Source organism: Balaenoptera physalus (genome assembly GCF_965194825.1).
Source record: "Balaenoptera physalus genome assembly, chromosome: 19".
Taxonomy (NCBI): Eukaryota; Metazoa; Chordata; class Mammalia; order Artiodactyla; family Balaenopteridae; genus Balaenoptera; species Balaenoptera physalus.
In genome coordinates, this window is record NC_138900.1 from 15901906 (window position 1) to 15927030 (window position 25125).

General features: G+C 36.7%; 1 protein-coding gene across 2 annotated transcripts; it reads right to left on the reverse strand.

The window, feature by feature from the left end:
• Positions 1-1356: 1356 nt before the first annotated feature.
• Positions 1357-14856, reverse strand: ZNF260 (zinc finger protein 260). 2 transcript variants are annotated; one of them, XM_082439460.1, is made up of 2 exons: positions 14302-14856; positions 1357-4339 (listed from the first exon to the last, which is right to left on the reverse strand). In XM_082439460.1, the coding sequence occupies exon 2, from the start codon at positions 3868-3870 to the stop codon at positions 2632-2634; it is 1239 nt and encodes a 412-aa protein (XP_082295586.1). In that variant the 5' UTR covers positions 3871-4339; positions 14302-14856; the 3' UTR covers positions 1357-2631. The 2 variants fall into 2 exon arrangements, with proteins under 2 accessions (XP_082295586.1, XP_082295585.1); XM_082439459.1 differs by lacking the exon at positions 14302-14856 and adding an exon at positions 12072-14250.
• Between the last annotated feature and the right edge of the window lie 10269 nt (positions 14857-25125).

Genomic DNA, 25125 nt, shown 5'->3' on the forward strand with positions numbered 1-25125 from the left:
ATAGCACATATCCTTTAATCTAGCAGTCTCTTGTCTGTAATCTATCCCCCAGAAATAAAAATAAAATGTAAGGGCCAATATAAACGTGTTTACTATAGTGTTGTTTGTGATGGCAAATAACTAGCAACAAGTTGAATTAGTAGGGGGATGGCTGAATAAATTTATAGCACACAATATCACTGAATACTGTGCAGCAACTGCTTATCTTACTCTATCCGACCATTATAATCATTCTTGTTGCTGGGCCTTGGCACTGACCAACTATAGTCACGAAAAGGTAATCCTCCTTATTTGGTCTGGATTAGAGTTCCTAGTTGCTCTGGTGACTTCAAAGCTGCACCAGCACAAGTGGATAACACTTAAGGAATATGAGAGAATGCTTAATGAGAAATGGAAGAAAAGAGAGGATAATTTAGATTCACATAGATATACATGTATCTTATTTGGATACATTACCTCACAAAGTCAACCTATGGCATTTATAATCTTATCTCAAGACCAACCTTCAAATATGCTAATAATAAGCAGTGCAGTGCTATAGTTATAGTAGCATAGTATTATTCTGAGTTTAAAAGAAATTGATATATTTGAAAGCAGCCTAAGGTTTAAGTGTTACATACTCATTTTTATCACTATTCAAAAAGAGCACTAACTGAAATCCTCAAAAAGATTTGCTTTTAATAAAAGAATTCTGTTTAGGTCTGAGATCTCCCTTTTCAGTGCCATTTTCCTGAAGGAAACAAACAAACTAGAGGTGGGGGAAATTGACTGTGGCAGATTAGAGGAAAAAAATAGTCTGAGTTTAAAACTCAAGCTGAAATGCAAGAGTTGATGTTTTACTCAATGGCATACAAAAAAATGTAAGAGTGACATGTTTTCCTCATTTAAAAAATGTCAAATTTCTAATGCTAATACTGGTTATGTGGACTATTAAAATTCCTGATAAATGTTTCTGAAAAACGAATTATCTCTAACAAGTCTGTGCATGTATTACTAAGTGATGTATTACTAAGTGATATGATCCTTAAATGTATGTGACTCAATCACCTGTTGCAAAATCATGCTATAATCTACTGTGGTCTCAGTAAAGACCACACAGAGATTAGTGATATGACATCTGAGAGTAAATTTAAATAACTAGATTTGTTACCATTCCAATTTTTAAAATTCATATTTTATAATAAAGATATGATTGTAGAAATATCTTCTGTAAAATATCTGCATCTAACTGGGAATGTGAATCCACTATAACATGTACTCCATGTAGTTTCCCTACTCCTATCCTTATCTTTTTTAATTTTCAGAAGTTTAAAAGAAACAGCATAAACAACAGAATAAACTCATATATTATTACAATTCAGAATTAACATATTTTGTTTTATTTACTTGGAATCTTTATTTCTTTTTAATGAGATAGATATTTAGATACAAAACTGAAGTATCCTTTAACTACCATGTTTGGCCCCATTTCCCTTCTACTGCCTTTCTTTTTAGAGACAACCACTTTTGGGAATTGAGTGTGTATTCTTCCAATCCATTCTTCATAGCTTTACATAAAAATGTTCACCCATAACCAATGCTTTAATACTAGTGTTGGTTAGTGTTGATTTAATTTAAATTTATACAGGTATAATTATAATATATTCACTTCATTTGTTTTCACTCTACATGATTTTCATATCTTTCTCTATTAATACATATAGATTTAATTTGTTATACTTAACTACTAGAGAATATTATACAGTGTGACTGCATCACATTTTGTTCATCCATTTCAAAAGTGACAGACATTTGTTTCCAATTTTTTGCTAATATAACTCATGCTGCAATGAACATAAAGGTACAGGACTCCCTGGGTACATGTATCAGTTTGTTCGCTATATGTATGTATACTCAAGAGTGGGTATTCTGGAATCTGTTTTCGAAATTCTTTCCTACCCTCAGGTTTGAAAAAATTCTCCTATAAAATTCTTATATTACTAAGTTTTGCTCTTTGCATTCTAATCTTCATAACACTTTTGGATTTTTAAATAAATACTTTAATGTATAACAACAGCAAAGATCTAATATTTTTCCACATGAAGAGTCAATTTACCCTGAGACCATTTTTTGAATCATCCAGATTTCCCTACCAACTTGTGATTACCACCTCTATCAATTGCCAATTCCCCATACAGACATGCATATGTTTCTGGATATAATATTCTGTCACAATCTTTGTTTTCTATTACTGTATCAAGAGCAAATAATTTTGATGATTATACATGTAGCAAAACATGTAACAAAAAAATGACAATTTTGTCTCTTAATTTCACATCTTTATACCTCACATATCTTTGTCTGAATGCATCAGGTAGGCCTTCCAGAACCATGTTGATTAGTGTCCATGACTGGATCCTTAATGAGAATGCTCCTAAAAGTACAGCATGAACAATGTTTGTTGTGGGGTCTTGGGGGTGTAGGTTTTCATGATACTGTGATAGTTATTAAATTCTCAGTATATTACATTTTGAGCTGTTGCTGAAGGATTTTCCACATTCATGTGAATTTACTGTAAAATGAATTTTCTGATATACTGTTTAATATGAATTCTCTTGAAGGTGTTCCCAAATTCAAGGCATTCATAGAGTTTTAATGAGTATGAATTCTCTGGTGTCTAATATGATGTGACTTCTGGCTAAAAGCTTTCCCACATTCATTACACTGATAAGGTTTTTCTCCAGTGTGGATTCTCATATGCAGAGCAAGAGTTGAGAACTGAGAGAAGGCTTTCCCACATTCATTACAACCATAAGGCTTCTCACCTGTATGGCTTCTCATATGCACAGTAAGAGATGAGCTTTGACAGAAGGCTTTCCCACATATTTTACATTCATAAGGCTTATCACCTGTATGAATTCTCACATGTACAATGAGAGATGTGATTCGAGAGAAGGCTTTTCCGCATTTATTACATTCATAGGGTTTCTCTCCTGTATGAATATTGTGATGTTTAATGAGGTACTGCTTCTGCCTAAAGATTGTTCCACATTCATTACATTTATAGGGTTTCTCTCCAATATGAATTTTCTCATGCTCAGTGAGGTTTGATTTCCCACTGAAGGCTTTTCCACATTCCTTACATATATAAGGTTTCTCTCCTGTATGACTTCTCTGGTGTCTAATGAGGCTTGACTTCTGAATGAAAGCTTTCCCACACCCTTTACATTCATAAGGTTTCTCGCCAGTATGAATTCTTTGATGGATAATGAGGTTTTCCTTCTGGCTAAAGGCTTTTCCACACTCATTACATTTAAAGGGTTTCTTTCCACTATGGATATTCTGATGTTTAACAAGGTATTGCTTCTGGCTGAAGGCTCTTCCACATTGATTACATTCAAATGGTTTCTCTCCTGTATGAATTTTCTCATGCTCAGAGAGATATGATTTGCCATTGAAGGCTTTGCCACATTCCTTACATACATAGGGTTTGTTTCCAATATGATTTCTCTGGTGTTTAATAAGGCTTGGCATCTGAATAGAAGCTTTCCCACATTCATAAGTTTTCTCTCCAGTATGATGTTTTTGATGAGTAAGTAAGTTTCCCTTCTGGCTGAAGGCTTTTCCACATTTATTACATTTATATGGTTTCTTTCCTGTATGACTTCTCAAATGTAGAGTAAGGGATGAGACTCGAGAGAATTCTTTACCACATTCATTACATTCATGTGATTTCTCTCCAGTGTGCATTTTCTTATGCTCTATGAGGTTTTGCTTCAGGCTAAATGTTTTTCCACATTCATTACATTCATAAGGTTTCTCTCCAGCATGAATTTGATCATGCTGAAGGAGATCTGATTCAGGCTGAAGGCTTTCCAACATTCTTATCATGCACAGATACCTTCTCCAACAAGAATTCCTTAGTATCTCTTGACATGTGACATGGATGAAAGCTTTTCCACATTCAGTAAATTCATATGGTTTCTCTTCAATAGTAATTCTCAGCTGTCTATCAAAGTTGAATATATGATGAAAGACTTTTCACATTGGTTATCCTGTGATTAGCTGATTACAAATTGGGATGAAATATAGCATCCTCATTATATTCTTAATGGTTCTTTCTTAGACAGCATCTCTCATATTTAAGTGTAAATTAAATGTTCCAAACTCGTTTAAACTGAGTCCCATACACAGAGGAGTAATCTTAAAGAATCAATGTCTGTGCTCAGAGGAAATACTTTTCTGCTACCTAGGTTTTCTGAGTTTTTCTTTAGCTGTGTTTTCACGGAGAAGGATGAGACTTAACCCACAAGTCTTTCCTGTTGTGTCTTTATTTACTTATAAATTTCCCAGGCCTTTTCTAAAAAGGAGTACAAAAAAATCATCATTGAAAAGAGTTAATAACTGTAAAATATTTAATACCTGGCATGTAGTAAACATTCAATAAAGTAGCAATCATCATCATCAATATCACACTTGTAAATTTTCCCACTAGTTTTAATAAAATTTCAAAAATATGCAATTTAAAAATAAACTCTTTATTTCAAACCTAACCTACCAGTATAAAAGAAAGCTCAAATACAAATAACATCCATGGGCGCATGTAGCTTAAACTGCTTTTAAATGAAACAATGTATACTTTATAACTCAGTAAAATAAGGGAAAACATAAAACACAGGTGACAAACAGGATGAAAGACAAACACGTAACATTTGGAAAGCCTAGGATGAAGGGATAAAAAATAAAATGAATAGGAGTATTAATAAGGGATATGTGGTTAAATAAGATATTTATTTCTACATTTTCCTGAAACTCCATTAAAATGACAATAGGGGATGAAGGGCATTACTCATAAAATCTAAAAGGTTGAGGAGACAACAGTGGATGAAAGTATTAGGAAATTTTGAAAGGAAAGCAAATAAAGGACTGTAAATTAACAGCAGAACTGAGTGACTTAAATAAAATGCTAGCAGATGAGGATGCCACTTAGAAGCAAGGTAATCTGTGCCACAGCTGACAACAGAAAGGCACTATAACTGGAGACACTGCATGAGAGTGGAAGGTGGGGCTTATAAAATGAAAGGAACAGCTGATACACCCAATTCTCCTAACTGGAAAGAAATAGGAATTATCCAGACAAAGTACAACTGAGAAACTCCAAATTTAGTGATAACAGGGAAAGTAGATGAGAGTACCATAATGAAAGAAGGGGATGAGTATAAGTTTATATATAGTATAGGCTCCCAACTTCTTTCTTCTGCTAGACTCCAAGAATGCTGGTAGTTGTCAGATAATGGAAGGGTTCTTGTTTGAAAAAATGAGATCATGAGAACACCTACAGATACTGACATTTGGAGTCATATAAAAGAAAGACTTAGATATCTGACTGAATGCTGCACAGTGAAGCCCACCATTTTACAAGACCCACCCATGGACACACAGATTAAAATAATCCTTCTGGTACCTCAGTGTATTAATGTAGAGTTAAAGATCACAAAAATTGGACAAAAGCCATAATGTGAAAGATCAAACAAATAGGAAAAAACAAGGCAAGGAACAAAAGAGCACATACATACAATATATAATTAGTATCACAGAAAGCTAAGAGATTATATAGCAATGAAATATTAATAGGATTCTATAAATAAGTGCTTTTGGAAATAAACAATATGCTGCTGACCTTAAAAATTCAATAGGTTGGGGAAAACATTCCAGAATATCTCCAAGAATAAAAAAATTAAAAAAAAAAAAAAAAAAAGGAAGGAGGGGAGAAAGGAATAAAGAAGGAGAGTAGGGCTTCCCTGGTGGCGCAGTGGTTGAGAATCTGCCTGCCAATGCAGGGGACACGGGTTCGAGCCCTGGTCTGGGAAGATCCCACATGCCGCGGAGCAACTAGGCCCGTGAGCCACAAGTACTGAGCCTGCGCATCTGGAGCCTGTGCTCCGCAACAAGAGAGGCCGCAATAGTGAGAGGCCCGTGTACCACGATGAAGAGTGGCCCCCGCTTGCCGCAACTGGAGAAAGCCCTCGCACAGAAACGAAGACTAAACACAGCCATAAATAAATAAATAATTAATTATTAAAAAAAAAAAAAGGAGAGTAATGACTGGGAAATTAGTAGTTTAGTGGAGGAATCCAGGAGGTTCAAGAGAAAATATGAAGCACCAGAGAAAGGAGTTTCAGAGAAAATATGAAGAAAAATGAATGCAGGAAATTTTCTGAACCCCATCTTTCACATTAGCATGTTGATAATGATTAAATTGATTACATTTAAAATAGGTAAAATAGCTGTATAAAATACGGGAATAAACACCAACAGACACAGTCAAATGAGTTGAAAGTGGCTGTCTATGTGGAACAAAAACTATGGGTGAGGAAGAATGGAGCAAGCATAGCTATAATCCTATTTGACTTTTAAAAGCCCCTATTTGTTATACTTACAGAGATCTTGAAGACTTGGGCCTTTTAACTTGACTGAGTCTATAATTGTATAATAACTATAGACAGTGCTCTTTTTATCTACTTACAACTGAGTTTCACATGGGCTAAACAGCGAAGTACACATATATTTAATGGGAAAGAAAAAAAGAAAATATGACAGAAAATAGCCATTTTTGCTTCCAAATCTGATTTTGATTTCTATTTTGATTACTGGTACTATCATTTCTTGATACAGAAACTGTCATTGCCATCAAATTCAATTTTCATTTGTTTTTCTCCTTTCATTATGCCTGATATACTGGCACCCAAGCTCTTTTTTTTGTCAAGAGTCTCTCTTGGCCTCTCTTTAAATCCTTTCTTTTATAACTGTTTTCCATCCACTCACTGCAAACCTTGGACATTATCCTGATCTATCTGTCTTAAAATTATATCCTCATTTTCTTATAAATCATTTCAAGAACTGATTAGTAATATGCTGCCACTCATATCAGTGCTATAATTTCCATAACTAGAAAAAAATACCTCAACCCTCAGTGCATACCATAAGCAAAAATTCACTCAAATCAATTATAGACCTCAGCATAAGAACTAAACTTATTAAAACTATTAATAAAAAAACTATTAATATAAAAGAAAAAATGGTAGACTTCATCAAAATTAAAAATTAATTAACGCCCTTCAAAAAACACAGTTAAGGACTTCCCTGGTGGCACAGGGGTTAAGAATCCACCTGCCAATGCAGGGGACATGGGTTCGAGCCCTAGTCCAGGAAGCTCCCACATGCCGCGGAGCAACTAAGCCCGTGCGCTGCAACTACTGAGCCTGCGTGCCACAACTACTGAAGTCTGTGCACCTAGAGCCCATGCTCTGCAACAAGAGAAGCTACTGCACTGAGAAGCCCGTGCACTGTGACGAAGAGTAGCGCCCGCTCGATGCAACTAGAGAAAGCCCACACACAGCAAGGAAGACCCAACGCAGCCAAAAAAAAATTTAATTAATTAATTAATTAAAGAAAAGAAAAGAAAACACAGTTAAGAAAACAAAAAGGAAAGCCATAGACTGGGAGAAACTAATAAAGGGCTTGTATCCAGAATATATACAACTCTTGAAACACAATAATAAAAAGATAAACAATTTAGTTTTTAAAATGGGAGAAAGACTAGAGTAGACATTTCACAAAATAAAACATCTTATTTGTGCTCAAGAATGCAGACACGAAGGATAAAAAACTGGCCTTTCTGCCAATGAGCTTCAATGTATATCTTAGACATCAAAGCGAAAAATACAAATCTAACAGTGTATACACTTAAGATCCAAGTTGCTCTGGAAGCTACAATATAAGATGGAGATACAGAGATTAGAGAGATTGGGCTAGAAGTGAGAGACAGTTTAATAAAAATGAAGTTCAAGTTTGAACAGTGGATAGGATTTTGATAGATGGGTCACTGCACAATCAACGGCAAAGAATTTCATACATATGAAGGGAGAGGTGAGAACGGTGCAACCGTTACTACTTTAAGCTAGAAGAATAATCACAATCACTAACTGTGCAGTGAAGGGAAGAGGGAGACTGAAAATATGTATTGTAAAATGTATAAAATATACTGGTAACAGATAGTAAATAGATATTGTCTCAAATCAAGGATGAAGACTAAGAAAATTATGAATATAAAGGGAACCATAAGAAAAAAATATAAACTTTCCAAATTTTCGGGAAAAAAAGACATATATTCAAAACAAAGAAAGATCCTAAGCAAAAGATACAAAAGATAAAAGATGAGGCAGAATTTAAAACAGTTGGGAATTCCCTGGAGGTCCAGTGGTTAGGACTCCATGCTTTCACTGCCAAGGGCATGGGTTCAATCCCTGGTCAAGGAACTAAGATCCCACAAGTTGTGCTGTGTGGCCCAAAAAAAATAAAAAAATAAAAATAAAACAGTATATAAAGTAAAATCAGAGAATCAATACCAACCATATTGTTCCTGTCAATAAGTGCAACTAGAATAAAAATAACTATTAAAAGAGCTATGATAGGATCATACAGAAAATTCTCAGGCCTCAAACCAGACCTCCAGAATCAAAAAACCTGTGGGTAGGGCCCAGCAATCTGTATTTTACAAGCTCTTCAGGTGACTTTGATTCATGCTAAAGTTTAACAACTGATATAGCAAAACCCCCCTAAACTATATATATACAAGATATGCATCTAAAACAATATATAAGAAATGCTAAAATAAAGACTAAAGATAAAATAAAGAAGATAATCATGAATATATAAAATACAGAAATCCAAGATACAAAAACACATTAGCAACTGAGAAGCCTACCTCTCTCAACCTCGGAGATCAAATCCATGAAATATGCAAACATATAAAAAATGGGAACATGAAATAAAAATATGCACTTATTTATAATATAGAGCTAACTAGTTTATTTTGTACCTTGAAAATAGATAGTGAACCATCTTTTAAAATGCTCAGAGAACATTCTCAAAATCAGTCCACATAGTAGGCCTATAAAATCTCAAATATTCCACAAAGTAGAAAAGGACAGATAAAAAATAAAACACTCTGACCAAAAAAAAAAAGTCATAAATTAGAAAAATGAAAATCTTTCACTTGTAAATTCCAAAATCTACTGGCTTGAACAAACTCTTTGGTCAAAGAGGAAATTAAAATAAATTGTGTAATGTTCAGAATATTATTCAGAACACAATGTATATCAGAACCCAGAACCCATAGAACACATTTGAAAATAATGCTTGGAGAAGTTTTAGCATAAATGTTTACATTATTTTTAAAAGAAATAATCATAATAAACATTCCAACTAAGGAATTACAATAAGGAGAAGAAAATAAAAGAAAAACAGAAAAATTAGTAAAGATAAGAAAAGTAATTATTACAAACAAAAATAGAAGTAATAATAGATTCATGAGTTGATTCTTAGGGAAAAACTAAAAGGGAATAAAAGCAAAATTACAAAAATAAAAAATGATTATTTGGAAATAAGGATTGTAGAGATTACTTTGCTCAACCCTATGCAAATAAATTTGAAAACCTAGCAAATACAACCTCTGAAAACTGAGACCAGAAAAGACAGAAAATCTAAACAGAAAAATAAACATAGGAAAAAAAGAGATAATCATTCAGACATTTTATCACCCCAAAGTCCCAGGTATACATGGTTTAAGATGTGAATTTTACTAAACTTTTAACAAAGTACAGTAATACTATATATTTAAAATTTTCCAATTTTTAAATTCATTAAATTTGCAAAAGCATGATGCTCAACAGATCAGGACTAAGTTCTGTATTACTAATAAGCCAAAAGAAAACACAGAAATTACATCTCCTTGGTAATTAAAGCCCCTTGTATTTTTACAGAGATTATATCAACATCCTTCACACATACTTATCAAAACTGAATTTTGTTTAAATACATCTTTAATGGAGTATAATTGCTTCACAATGCTGTGTTAGTTTCTGTTGCACAACAAAGTAAATCAGCCATATGCATACATATATCCCCCAATCCCCTCCCTCGTGAGCCTCCCTCCCACCCTCCCCAAACTGAATTTTTTATACTGTGAAATGACAGTCCTGAACTGAACTAGGCAACATTGTCTGAATACCAGGCAAAATGGTCCTTTCAACAGCATTTATCTTGTGGTTTAAAAAGTATTTTCAAAGTATAAATCAAAATGCTCTAATGCTAAGCAAACTAACTGTGCTATAATGCCTGAGTTGAGTAGTTGCAACAGAGATCCTATGGCTTACAAAGCCTAAAAAACTTACTACCTGGCTCTTTACAAAATAATTTATTGACCCCCACCCCCACCCTAGAGTGGTGGTTCCTCTCTCCTCTACCAGGCTGGAACCAGGATGCATTGTTGATCCAGCTTCAACCACAACTAAATGTTAAAGAGACACCTGGAAGAAATCTGGATCTTAAAGTACCACAAAGACCAAAGCTACCACGCAAATTTTGACTACTCACCACATAACTGATATGTGACCAAGAAATGAATTCCTACATTCCTTAAACCAGCCATTTTGGGGTTTATTATAGTCACTTAGCTTTACCATGATTGTTAACACTTTTTAGTCCTGTTTCATTGCTTTACATATCATGTATCTGCAGATGCCAACTCAACTCAGGCATTGTAGCCTGAAAGTAGTCTCAGACCATAAGAAAATGAATGAACTTTTTACAAAAACACATAGTAGGGTATAGTTGCCAACCTCTGCTCTTAACAGGTCACCATTTAAACAGAATACATTGAGTTTGCTTCACATTTGAGCATTTTGATATATGTTACAACTCTTCTCAACATAGCAATCACAGTAATCTTGTCACAGTCAAATCATGTCACTGCTCTGCCTAAAAGTCTCCTTGTATACTCATAAAACATTTAGAAGCATACAATGTTAATAATTGCTGCTTCCAGGGAGCAGAAATGGAGAACTGAGAGCCAGGAATAAGGAAACATATCTAGTCTTTTAATTTCTATCAAGTATATGTATTAGAGTTTAAAAATAATAGTACTATTTCTCTTTAAAAGTAACAGGGAGTTGAACTAGTAGGAAGTCAGCACTCATTTCCAAGCCTGCATTATTGTTAAAAGGCAGGAGTTGGAGAAGAGTTATACTATGATATCTGGAGGTAAGAAGACAATAAGAAATAAGGATAAGGGGGTAAAATTCAACTCTGAGGTATATAACGATAGAAGGAGGGAGAAATGATAGTTAAATTTTAAAGAAAAGAATCTACGTGCTAGTTTTTGAAAGATTACAGATCTATAATCCTTGGCAAGAAGGACTGAATGAAGGAAAGGAGTCTAGGCATATAGGGAGAAGTAAAAAATGGAGAATGTTAGAGAGAGAAGGACGAAATTTAGGCTGTAGAAGTCCTAAAATTGAGACTGCAAATGAGGTAGAGAGGCTGGCATCCAGAATAGAGGTTAGAGAGGCACCCAGTCCTCCAGAATCTGAGAAAAGAAGAGCACCAATCCAGGAAGAACAGGTGGAAATGTTACCTAGGTATCTAAAGAATTCCTAGCAATTTTCACTCCAAAGGATGGGGGCTGATAAGAAAACCTCCTCAAAAAAAGTTTCAGATGTTGTAAACTCACTGAATAACTGTAACGAGCCTTTATTCCATTCATACCTGCTGGGTTCTTCCTAACTCACCTGGAGAACACCTCCTTTACATTTCTTCCTCAGTCATCCATTGCTCTTCTTGTTTGAACTGGTGACTTTAAAATTCGAAATACTAACATAGGATTTGGATGTTACTGCTGAAGGTCAAAGCAGCATCCCAGAATTCAGGCTGAGCCCTTAGACCCTCAAAGGAGTTTAAGGATAAGGAAAGTGCACCTCCTGGAGATGCACAAGGAAGCTGGCTTGTGAAAAAGAACAAAGTAACGCTGACCCTTTGGCTTAGAAACTGGAGCACATACATACATGTGAGCACATGGAAAAAAGAGTATTTGTAATTTGCATCTCAGGTCAAACTCATTATACCATTTAAAGGCTCCATACATTTCAAAAAATGAGAAACAGAAGGTATCGTATTTTCAGAATTTAGGTTACACAGAGAAACTACAAGACTGAGTTGCTAGAGTTCTCTAGAATCACAACCTGTATGGGTACCTTTGAGCAGGTGTCATTTGTAGCCTTGCTCCTGACTGAATAGTCACAGTCACAGTTTTGAGTATCATAACAACACTTTTCTCATAAGTGTGAAGTCGCCAACCTTGAGTGATATGGATAAAATATAAAGGGAGTGACTCTGAAATAATTCATGAATCAGAGTTCTTAAAATTTTTAGAAGTCTAATATTTTACCTAGGTTATGTTACTCTAGGAGACATTAAATATTTTAAGCGTCCTATAATTATATGGTCATTCAATTCATTGGTTCAGCAAACATATATACATTTCTCACTTATTATGTGTATTGAAAAGACCATGGTCTCCAATTTGTAATGGGGTATGACAGATAAAAGGATCATACTTCCTCACAAGCTTGATCCAATGTAGTATGCTTAGAATCTGCCCGGACAGTGCTATGAACTGATGACAACAGGTAATACAGAAGGGGGAAAGGATGGAGGCAAACTGCAGGAGGAAAGACATAAGTATAACATTCTGGACATAAAGAGTTTGAAGTTCCTATGCAACCTCCAGATGGTGCTGTCTATTAGGCAGTTGGATATGTGCATGAGGAGCTCAGGACAAGCCTCAAATAGGAATGATCATTTGTTAGTCCTGTGTCAGCTGAAGCCACAGCAGTGGAATTTTTTTGCTCATAGAGTTCTTAGAGGTGAAAAAAAATGATCAAAGTCAGAAACTTAAGAACACTAATATTTAAGGGAAAAACAGAAACATAAGTCACTAATGGAGGGTTTTTCTTTTTCTTTTTTTTTGGGGGGGGGGAGTTGTTCCTTGGTTTTGACCAGAATTATAAAAATGAGAGAAGTATTATGGAAATCAAGGAAACGTTCAAGAATGAGGCAGTGATAAACTCCTGAAAAGGAATGGAGTGAACACAGAAATCTAATTCCTCCATCCCAATTAAAAATGGAAGTGTACAAAACACGCAAGCAAAAATGTGATTCTTATCCATGCCCTAGCTGCTGCATCCCCTCACAGCTATTTTTATTTTCTGTGTAACTACAAATATATATTCCTATCCCCACTTACTAAAAAAAGTAGTGTATTACACCAAACATACACTTTACTTTCTTCATATAACAAAATACATTGCAGACTTTCAAAATCTATCTAACATATAGTATATATTTCCATTTGCTCAAGTCTTCTTTTGGGTCTTTCATTAACATTTAAAAATAATCTTCATAAAGGTTTTATACATTTACTGTTTATCCCTAGGTGTTTTATCTGATTTGTTGCTATTGTAAATAAAGTAGTCTTCTTTATAACTGTTACTGATCATTTTCGGTATGTATCAAAGCTATTATTTCTATACATGAATTTTTGTACTGTGGTACTTTTCTTTTTCGTTTTATTGAAAAATATGTTAAGTGTGATAAAATACTGGAAGAAATTCTCTTTGTAGATAAAAGAAAAATTTGTTTCGCTACATTTATAAAGGCCATTTCGTTTGGGGAAAACCTGGCCAAATTAGGAGTCAGACTGCCATGCTCACTGACAAACCAGGGAGTCTTAAATCCGTTACTTGATTTCTGCACCAAAGACAGGACAACTTGCTTCCCAATTCCGTCCGTGCTGTCTGCACTAGTGGAAACTACCTCTTAAAGCTATTCCTTAGTCCAGGACTTCTCAAAGCAGCCTTACCAAAATTCCTTCAAAGAATTAAGAAAATTCAATACCTACAGAGAGTCTAGACAAGGAATAACAAGTTTCCCGGAAATCTTTCCAATTTAAAAAAAAAAAAAAAGGAATGCTGATTTTGTTTTCTACTCCACAATGAGTCTGCTTTTAGCCTTTTCCCTTTCTCATCTTTCACAGAAACGGATGCTCCAGAGAGATGCATCCTTATCATTATTTTAGAAACTAGAAAAGTGAGGTTTACATGGTACTACCCCACTAAGTTCACAATGCCACCCAAACTCACAAACCTGGAACCATACAGGTTGCAACTCTACAACCCTCTCACACTCCCTCACAACCTTTGTCACCCACCGGAGAACCCGCCCGTTTCCTTCTGTACCCCTGCCCCCATCCACAGAAGCTTTGAACACTGCACGTCACAGGAGGCGATTCCTCCCCTTCAGTCTCCCCAGCCCGGTAGTAGGCTCCACAAAACCTCCCTTACAGCCTACCCGACCAGATTCTAAAACCAGAAACCCAGGTCCCGCAACAAGATCTGCGTTTCGTTGAGCCAAAACCAAACTCACCAGCAGACAAAGACGACGATGGCGAGCCGGAAAGCCTGCGCCTGCGCCTGCGCCTGCGCACTCCAGGCTGGCGAGCATTCCCAGAGGTCTCCTGGGCTCCGCCAAGCCTGGGCTCAGTACCGGGCAGAATCAGTCGATATTGGCCGGTTGTCCACTTTTTTTTGACTGTGGACTACATTTCCCAGAAGTTTCAGTGGTTCGAGTCGGCTTTTCCAGTCAGCTTTCGCGCTTTCTCAACTCCACCATAGCTTGTGGGACTGTCTTCCTGGTTGGGGGAGTAGTGTACGTAGGCTGAGCCTCAGGACTTAGGACCTAACACTCTATCTGTGCTAACTCTACCTCTGGAAGAGGGCAGTGGTGTGCCTTGGGTTATAATAAGCCCAGTTCAAGCATGCCAGGGAGACTCCAACTAGGCGCCACGGTGCAAGGCTACGCCAGGAGCGCCAGAAGACTCCAAGGCGCGGTTCGAGGCTGGGGTGGAGTAGGGGTGAGGCAGGGAGTGATTGTGGGGATCTCTTTGGCAGGGATCAAGCCCAGCGCCATCTTGTCCCTCGCGAGTGCGGCTCTGAACTACATTTCCCAGAGGTCGCCGCGTTCTCCGGCCGGAGGCTCTGAGCAGAGCTGTACGGGAGCCGGGTGTTAGTCTCTGAGCTGTTGGCGGCTGACGCCGCGCACGGGAGATTGGAGGTGAAACGTCCAGAGCTCGGGGCGGGGATGGAGACTGAGTATTAAGTCTGTTCAGGCGGAACGGACGGGGCTGGGGAGGGGAGTGTCGGTTACGAAATTCTGTGTGACTATGTGTCCCAGTGATGTGTGTGTTATTCTGACTGTGTGTGATACCGTGTGTGTGTAGCTTTCTGTGGATGAATCTCCGTGGTATGATTGTTAATGTGTGACCGTGTGTAATACTGTGTGCTGGTGTGGGTTACCGGTGACTGTGTGTCCCTGTGGTGGGTGTGTGGATTGTTTCTGTGGGATCGTGTATTCCTCTTCTGTGCAGGCATAGGGAGCTTTGTTATTGTGCCTCTGTGACTGCGCCCTAGTGGGGATTGTGAGTGTGTAGCACTGTGTGCGGAAGGAAGGGGGAGTCTGTGACTGAGGCTGTTAACTTTGTGTCTACTGGTGGGTGTGTGACTATGCAGCACTGGATGTGTGAATTTGGGGAGACTGTGTCAGTTACTGTGTCACATGTAGTCATGTATGAGACACAGGATGGCTCTGCCCCTGTAAAAATCCTGATTCTTCTCTATGACGTTGAGGTTGAGATGGAAGCCCGGGTCTCCTCTGATAGCCTTCCCCTGGTCAGGGAGGGGCAAGTGAGCAAGGTGACCTTGTCATCTGGACCTCAAGAAAGGTTTGTTGTCTCCTTGCCCCATCTCTGTTACCGGGCTTAATGGGTCTGTCCCTTGTGGTGCATAGCCAGTCAGCACACCAAGTACTTTTGAGTAAAGCAGAAGCATTTATTATTTGTGACAAGTAAGAAGACAGAGAGCTAGCTCTCAAAGTACTGTCTCTCCAAAGCTGGACGGGGAAGTTTTAAACCTGGGGGGCATGCATAGCCCTGAAAGGGCAGGCATGGTAAAGAGCTAGAGGTTACTCTAGGTTGTCAAAAACTGCAAGCAAGCAGGTGTTTTGGTTGTTTGTTTGCACTGTAACCTTTTTGAAACATCTGGCGTTTGGAACTTTCTGCAATTTAACAGTTTCTGCAAAACAAAGCACACTTTGGTGTGCTTTAACCCCATCCTTTCCCTACTGCTGCTTAGCTAACATATCCTTCTCCAAGAGAGATCTCCAAGGAGGAGAAAATAATGGTTGTGACATCTAAAAGTCGTACATAAGGTGGCTTGGTATTTTCTCTTTGTTTGTAAAATGCTTTACTTTTTCAGGAGGTGATTTTTTTTCTTTCTTGGCTAACTCCTAACAAAGACCCATGAAGTAAACTGGAACCCACTATTTCTCTTTGGAAATATCTTCCTTGCATTCGTACTTTAAAAAATTATGTATGCTGAGTATTCTGATTTTACATATGTACATATATGTAACCCTGTAGATACATATATATACACACGTATATATACACACATGTGTATACATATATATTTTTTAAATATTTTCATTTAAGTGATGTTGTAACTTCCCACATAATTGAAAGTTATTTGAGAATATTTTTAATATTAGACAGTGTTGTTTTTTCATGTGTGACTAACGCAATATCCATTCTCTCCTTTATTGCTATAAAAATCCGGATTTTTGTTCGAAGGGGCAGTGTGCTCAGCTTAACAAAAAACAAATAGGAAGGTAATTCCCTGGCGGTCCAGTGGTTAGGACTCCCAGGCTTCCACTGCAGGGGGCATGGGTTCAATCCCTGGTCAGGGAACTAAGATCCTGCAAGCCGCACAGCATGGCCAAAAACAAACAAACAAAAAACATGTTTTAGTTTCCCTTATGGTTGTAAACAAAAGCTGTTAGATTGGATTTCTTAGTGCTTTAAAGGGGTGGGGATGGGGCAGGCTCAGTGGGTATGTATTCTTTTGGCCTTCCTCCTTTCTCCTTCCTGCCTGGAAAGTGGATATAGTGCTGCATATGGAGCAGCCATCTTATAACCATGTATTTACTAGGAAAGGAAGCATAAGAGAATTTACAGTATTAAATGAAAATAGAGGATTTTAAATGGTATATATTGTATGAAAGTTTTTGGTAAACAAAACAAAATTTACCTATAGGTGCATGAAATGTGTAGTAGCATTTTCATTCTTTTCATTGTAATGTGCACTGAGATAAAAACACACGTGAGAACTGTGAGTTTCAGTTTTATTTGGGGACTTACTGAGCACTATACCTTGGGAGACAACCTCTCAGATAGCTCTGAGAAATTACCCTGAAGAGGTGAAGGGGTACACGCAGTTAAGGATACATCTCGGTAGAAGGTTACTGCCAGTCACGAGGAACAAATATCTCAAGTAATGATTTTAGTGCTTTTCTGAGTATGGGAAGATGCAAGAATCCAAGTTCATTTAAAAATTCTCCTGAAATAATTCTAACTATCTAAAGGCCCATTTTTGCAGAGCACAGAGTGACTCATCCTGAATTCCTTTCAGGATGTAAGTCAGTGACTATAGTGGCTAATGGCTTGATTCTTGTAGAACTGGATGGTGGACAACATTTTTTGTTTTACAGTTTCCCCCTTTTGGTCATAAATTCAACCAAGGTTTGGGAGGCATTTTGTGACCAATTTGTCCCATGGTGCTAGGAAGGCTCATCCTAGGTCTGGCAAGGATTTCATTGATGGGCCACTCAATGTGCTATTACTGGACTAGGCATTGTTAATGGTAGTCATAAAAGTCTCTGTACCATCTGTCTTACTAGTCTGTTATGGTCTAGGAAATGATTCCCTCTTGCTGCTTCTTCCCATATCTAGGGTTACACTACTACAATCATTTTGATCTTATATGTATATGTAAAACTATATTTAGTTAATTGTTTCAGGTTGCTTAGTCATCATTATCTTTATTGGAGGCTCAGTCACATTTGGTAATGCAAAAAAACAATAATTTTATAAAATTGGCAGAGTATAAGTAATACAGCTAGTAGCATTGATAAGATCATAAGTAAGAATTTAAACCAAGCGCTTCCATTAGGTGTGGCCCAGTATATCCCCAGTCATCTGACCCAGTCTGTTCCTTACCAATCGCTATCATTAAAGGTAATGATATATAAGCATTGTTCATAAGGCACTCAGCCCAATTTCCTAGTGTTATTAGGCTGGTTATCTTTAGTATGATTTAATTGTTCCCAACAAACAAATTGTTCCCTTAAACTTAAACAACCATAGCCTGGTATTAGCCATATAAATCCATCCCATGACTGAGGGAGGGTCCCTCCTAATAATCAGGAGTTTATATTCTTTCACTGAAATTAGCTCATTTCTCTGAGCTTGAGTAACTTTAAAAGAAAATACATATTTATGTCCAGGGTCAGAGCAAGTATGATTGATTGGCCAACTGAGGGGGTCCAATCTAGTAATATCAATAGTGGCCCGAACAGAACTATAACTTCTTTCTTCTATAATAAATTTCCTAAGGACTATCCAATCATTGCCTTGGAGAGGAGAAATCCACCAAGGTAACCCAAAAGTACTGGACATAGGTAATTGACCATAAGCCCAACAATTGGATTACGTTTTAAACTCTGTATAGAATTTTGCCTGTAATAGAAAACATTTGATTCATATGCAAAAGTCCAAGCGATCAAGAGAACACTATAAATAATCATACAAGTCAGGTCTAGCATCTTGGGATAGCTCTCTATTTCTGATGTTGTCTTCTTGTCCTGGTGTGTCATTTCCTCTCTGTTTGAGCATTGTTTTAAGGTGAGTTTGAGGTCAGCAGTCCTCTATATAGACCAGTACAGTGTAGGGGCCCATTTTAAGTGGGAAATATGATTCTAAGAGTGAATTTCTTCACTTCTGCTGCACATCAACTAGTTTAAGGGTCCTTTCATCTAGGTTGGAGACAGTCCTTTAAATCAGGGGTCCCCAACCCCTGGGCTGCGGACCTGTACTGGTCCGTGGCCTGTTAGGAACCGGGCCGCACAGCAGGAGGTGAGCGGCTGGCGGGCAAGTGAAGCTTCATCTGCTGCTCCCCATTGCTCCCCACTGCTCTCATTACTGCATGAACCATCCCCCTCCCCCTTCCCACCCCATCCGTGGAAAAATTGTCTTCCACAAAACCAGTCCCTGGTGCCAAAAAGTTTGGGGATTGCTGCTTTAAATGATGCTTCTTCATATGTATATAATCTCCTGGTTGTAGGTCACAGGGCATCTGATCTTCATCTAAAGATAGACTACTGTGATAAGCTTCAGAAACAAACCTAGAATGTCTTTGAATAATTCAATTAAACTTTTGTAATAACACAACATAGTAACAAGGAGTCATCCAGGAAGTGAGTCTTAGGTAGTAAACACAAACCCTCAGAAGCAATTAACAACACTAGAACTTAACATACATAAAGTAATATCACTAAACCATAATTTTTCTCTCTAAAATTATCCTCATTTCTACCAAAGATAGTCAAATTAAGACTGTTCGCAAAGTAAGTTTGATTTCAATAAACTTAGCCTGATTATTTACATAAGTGTAATTCATCCTACAGGCTCTTTTAAATTGGCTGTGCTGGAACTTTTTATAAGGAATCTCAGATTGAACTTTTAAAAGGCCTCTTAAGGCCAGGAAAGCCATGCCAAGGACTTGCCACCTGTGATGGGTATAGATCTGGATGAATTCCTCCCTTCTCAAGGTCCCCCAAATAACTCAAAATTCCTGTACCCGTCAGGTGGCCTTCCTTATTTACCTGGTAAGGCTGCTGGGAACCTAGGAGTTTCCAATTTCTGGAGGGATCAGGTAGAAAAGATAAATGTTTCTACTCTGCTTACAAAAGTATAGTTTACCAAATTGCTGTCAGTTATAATTAGCTTAAGGGGGAGGGTTTCTTTATGTCTGGAAAACAAAGATTAAAAGCCAGTAATATTTCAGACAAAAAAGTCATAAAAACTATCATTCAGCCCTATGTAGCTAATTCTTGTTGATCTTGCTCTTTTGTTAACAGTTTTATGAAGCCATCAGGGTTTCCATTAGAATTCTTTAATTTCTTACCCAGTTCGGTGGTATGATGTAAAAATTATCAGAAACCTGTACTTGTCAAAAGGTCCTTTCTATGAATCTTCTTGAAGATGAAGCATTTTTATAAAAGCATCAGAGTACAATAACTGCCTATAAATGACAAAAGACTTAAAAAGGCATGGTTAAAGATCTGATTACAATGCAATTGGCAAAGAAACTTGGTTACTTCTGTGACATAGGACAATTAAAGATAATAACTAGAATTATGACTGATAACATTATACTAGAACATACCAGACTTTTAGGAATTCCATGTAATTTCTAGAATAGCTATATTAATATTTATCCATACAGTATATCCTAAGAGGGTTTATCACCACTCATTTGATAATGCTTCCCATGTTCTTTAATATATCAAATAAGCCTAATTAGTTTAATATCTTTCTCTGATAAGGAGAGAAAACAAATCTCTTCAGATGTTCCAGGGGACCTCTGGAAAATGTCAAGTTTATTTCACGTCAATAACACTTCATTTAGAAGTTGATTTTTGGAAAGTTTGTCAAAAACATCAACTAGGATTATAGGTGCTGTGAAACAATACTTTTTCACTTAACTAAAGTGACAATAAAAGATTTCAAAGGCAAATACAGATCGTTAAAACAGATTACTTAAAAGGCAAAGAAACTTTTATAATCTGTTATTAAAGCAGATCATTATTCCAGGAAAACTTTGTCCTCTTAACAGAGAGGGAAATAAATTCTAGTTTTGCACCACCTTACCTTTAATATTAAAATTCATTTACTTAATTAAATTTATTCTAATCTTAGTCCTGATCACACATTAAACTCTTTGCCCGGGGTTTCTTTTCCATTACCTTCTATAATTTCCTTTTTATCTCCAGATTTTGTCCATTTCTCTTCTCTCTATCTGACCTCTCTTTCAGACAAAATTACTTTCTTTTCCCTTAACAAAATGTATTTCAATTCCTTATACCTTCTTTTTCCTTGCATACAAGGATGTTTCCTAATTAATTTTTTTTTTACTTTATTTTTGGCTGTTGGGTCTTCGTTGCTGCGCGTGGGCTTTCTCTAGTTGCGGCGAGCAGGGGCAACTCTTTGTTGCGGTGCGCGGGCTTCTCATTGCGGTGACTTCTCGTTGCAGAGCATGGGCTCTAGGCGCATGGGCTTCAGTAGTTGCAGCACGTGGGCTCAGTAGTTGTGGCATGCGGGCTCTAGAGTGCAGGCTCAGTAGTTGTGGCTCATGGGCTTAGTTGCTCTATGGCATATGGGATCTTCCCGGAGCAGGGCTCGAACCCATGTCCCCTGCATTGACAGGCGGATTCTTAACCACTGTGCCACCAGGGAAGCCCCAGAAGTTTTTAATTTTAATGACATCTGACTTATCAAGTTTTATTTTTCAGGGACCGTACTTTTGGTGTTTCTAAAAAAAAATCATTGCCAAACCCAAAGTCACCTAGATTTTCTCCCATGTTATCTTCTAGAAGTTTGTGTGTTTTTGTTTTTGTTTTTTTTTTTTTAGTTTTACACTGTAAAGTTAGGTCCATGATTTATTTTGATTATTTTTTTAAGTTGTAAAGCCTGGTCCAGATTCATTTTCTTAATGTGGCTATCAAGTTGTTCCAGCAGTATTTGTTGATTGTTACATTTCTCCATTGATTTGTCTTTGCTGCCTCGTCAAAAATCAGTTGGCTCTATTAGTTTGGATCTATTTCTGAGCTCTCTATTCTATTCCATTGATCTACTTGTCTGTTCTTTTGCCAGTACACACTGTCTTGATTACTGTGTCTTTATAGTAAATCTTGAAGTTGATAGTGTTAGTCCTCCAACTTCTTCATCTTCAGTATTGTTTGACTATTCTGGGTCCTTTGTCTTTTCATATGATCTTTAGAATCAGTTTGTCAATATCCACAAAATAACTTGTAATTTTAATTGATATAGCATTGACTCTATAGGTCAAGTTTGGAATACCTGTCATATTAACAATATTGGGTTACAAACATAGAATTTTTTAATATTTATGAACATAGAATATTAATTTATTTAGTTCTTTGATTTCTTTCATCAGAGTTTTCTAGTTCTTCTCATATATCTCTTGTACATATTTTGTTAGATTTATTCCTCAGTACTTTTTTGGTTCTAATGTAAATAATTATGTGTTTTTAATTTCAAATTCCAATTTTTCATTGCTGGTGTATATAGGAAAGTACTTGGCTTTTGTACATTAACCTTATGTTTTGCAACCTTGGCTATAATCACTTATTAGTCCCATGAGTTTTTTGATCATCCTTCAGGATTTTTACACATTCAACCATGTCATCTGCAAATAGCTTTATTTCTTACTTCCCAATCTGTATACGGTTTCTTTTTCTTGTCGCATTAGCTAGGACTTCCAGTACAATATTGAATATGAGTGGTGAGAGCAGATATCCTTCCCTTGTTCCTGCTCTTAGAGGGAAGGCCTTTAGTTCCTCACCATTAAATATGATGTTACCTGTTAGTTTTTGGTAGATGTTCTTATCAAATTGAAGAAGTTTCCTCTATTTCCAGTTTCCTGAGAGGGTTTTAATAATGAATGAGTATGGAATCTTTTCATATGCTTTTTCTGCATCTATTGATATGATCGTATGATTTTTCTTCTTTAGCCTACTGATATGATAGAGTAATTACTTGATTTTGAAATGTTGAGCCAGTCTTGCAAGCATGGGAGAAATCCCACTTGACTGTGGTATGTAATTACTTTTCTATATTTGTTGAATTTGATTTTCTAATAATTTGTTGAGGATGTTTGCTTTTATATTCATGAGACATATTGGTATGTAATTTTCCTTCCTTACAATGTCTTTATCTGATTTTGGTATTAGGGTAATGACAGCCTCATAGAATGAGTTAGGACATCATTCTATTTTCTGGAATAGATCACAGATAATTAGTATTTCTACCTTAGACATTTGTAGAATTCACCAGTGAAATCATCTGTGCCTGATGCTTTCTGTTTTGAAGGTTGTTATTCATTTTCTCTAACAAATATGGACATATTCAGATTATCCATTTTTTTGTGTTTTGGTAGATTTTGTCTTTTTTGGAATTTTTTTTGTAAGTCATCTAATTTGCTGGGATACAGGTATTCATAGCATTTCCTTATTATACTTTATATTTCTGTGAGGTTGGTAGTTAAGCCCTCTTTTTCATTCTGGATTTTAGTACCTTCTCCCTTTTTATTTTCATTGTGGTTTTAGCCAAATATTTGTCATTTTGTTGATCTTTTACTTGATTTTTAAAAATTTTTTGACTGCGCCATGTGGCATGTGGGATCTTAGTTCCCCAACCAGGGATCAAACCCACGCCCCCTGCACAGAGTCTAAACCGCTGGATCACCTGGGAAGTCCCTTGTTGATCTTTTAAAGAAACAAATTTTGGTTTCATTTATATATTTTTTCTATTGTCTCTTCCATTTATTTCTCATCTATTCCTTATTATTTCCTTCTTCCTTCTTGTTTTAGGTTTTTCCTCCTAGCTTCTTAAGCTGCAAAGTTAGGTTACTGATTTGAGATTTTTTTTTCTCTTTTCTTTTTTAAAATATAAGCATTTACAGCTATAAATTTACCTCTATGTGCTGCTTTATATGCATCTCATTAGGTTCATTTTCATCTGAAAATATTTTTCTAATTTTCCTTATTTTTTTTTGTTTGACCCTTAGGGTTAATTAGTAATGTATTTAATTTCCAAATATCTGTGAATTTCTCATATTTCTTGGATTTCTAATTTAATATCATGTGACTGAAGTATATACTTTGTATGACTTTAATCCTTTTAAATTTATTAAGATTTGTTTCATGTCTCAGTGTGTTTTATCCTGGAGAATGTTTTACATGTATATGCTTGAGAACAATGTGTATTTTGCTCTTATTGGATGGAGTTTCTATTGATGCCTTTTAAGTGATTCATAGTTTGTTCAAGTCTTCTATTTTCTTGTTGCCCAACTACCTAGTTGTTCTAGCTGATATTGAAACTGACTTTGAAGGCTCTACTTATTGTGAAATAGTCAATTTTTGCTTCATGTATTTTGGAGCTCTGTTTTTATGTGCATCCCATGTTTATTTGGGCATTTTTATATAGTAACTTTAAAATCCTTATAATTCCAACATCTCTGTCATCTCGGTTTTTTTTGTTTTGTTTTGGTCTTTTTTCATTCAAGTTGAATATTCCTTGTTCTTGCTAGGATGAGTAAATTTTGACTGTACCCCAATGATTTGGGTTATAATCTTAAGACACTCTGGTTCCTATGTAAATCTTGTTACTTGTTGATAAGCTGGAATTTAATCATGGCTCTGTTTACACACATAGTATTTGGAGCCCCCACTGGCTGGAAAGGGAAAGGACCTTTGTTACTCCTTCATTGGAGTGATAATTCACATATTGCCCCTGTAAATGCCTGTCAGATAGTAAGGGGAGGAACACCACCCAGTAAGTGCCAAGTCGCAACAGTAGTCAATGCCCTAGTTGTACTTACACCCTCTTAATGCGTCTGCCAGCCAGGAAATGAGGTGTGCTTCATGGTTCTTGGGCTAGGTTGGCAGTCAATGCTCTACTCACATACACGATCTTTATAGATGCCCATTATTGATGGGCCAGGATGGCAGTCAGGTCTCTGCTCACACACACAGCATCTGCATATGCCCATTGCTTGGGAGAAGAGGCATTACTGCTGGGCTGGGATCTTAGGCTGTGAACACACAAGGCCTTTGCAGATGCTTACTGGCAAGAAGGGAGGATGGTGCTGCTAGCTGTTGTGCATAATAGTGTGAAAGATTGGCATTTTTAAAGTGTTCAGCTAATGTAGAGTTGGCATTGTCAACAGGGTATTGTTCTGCAGGGCAGCAACCTTCTCAGCCCTTTGTATAGGAAAAGCAAGCATACCTTGGGTGTTTTATTTTTTTGTTATTGTTTGGTGTTTTGGTAGTTGTTTGCACCTGGTGGTATTTCTAATTTCAAGTCTCTGGTGCTCAGATAGGAATATATGGGAAGACAAAAACAACAAAACACCCAGTCTTCCGCCAGGGAACTCACCACTGGGCTGGGTTGTTACTCGAATCCCAAGGTCAATAGAGTTGGGCCTTCATTACTCCAACTTTCAGATTCTTCTTAAGTTTATTTCATGTATTTTTTCCATGGATTTTTAAGTCTAA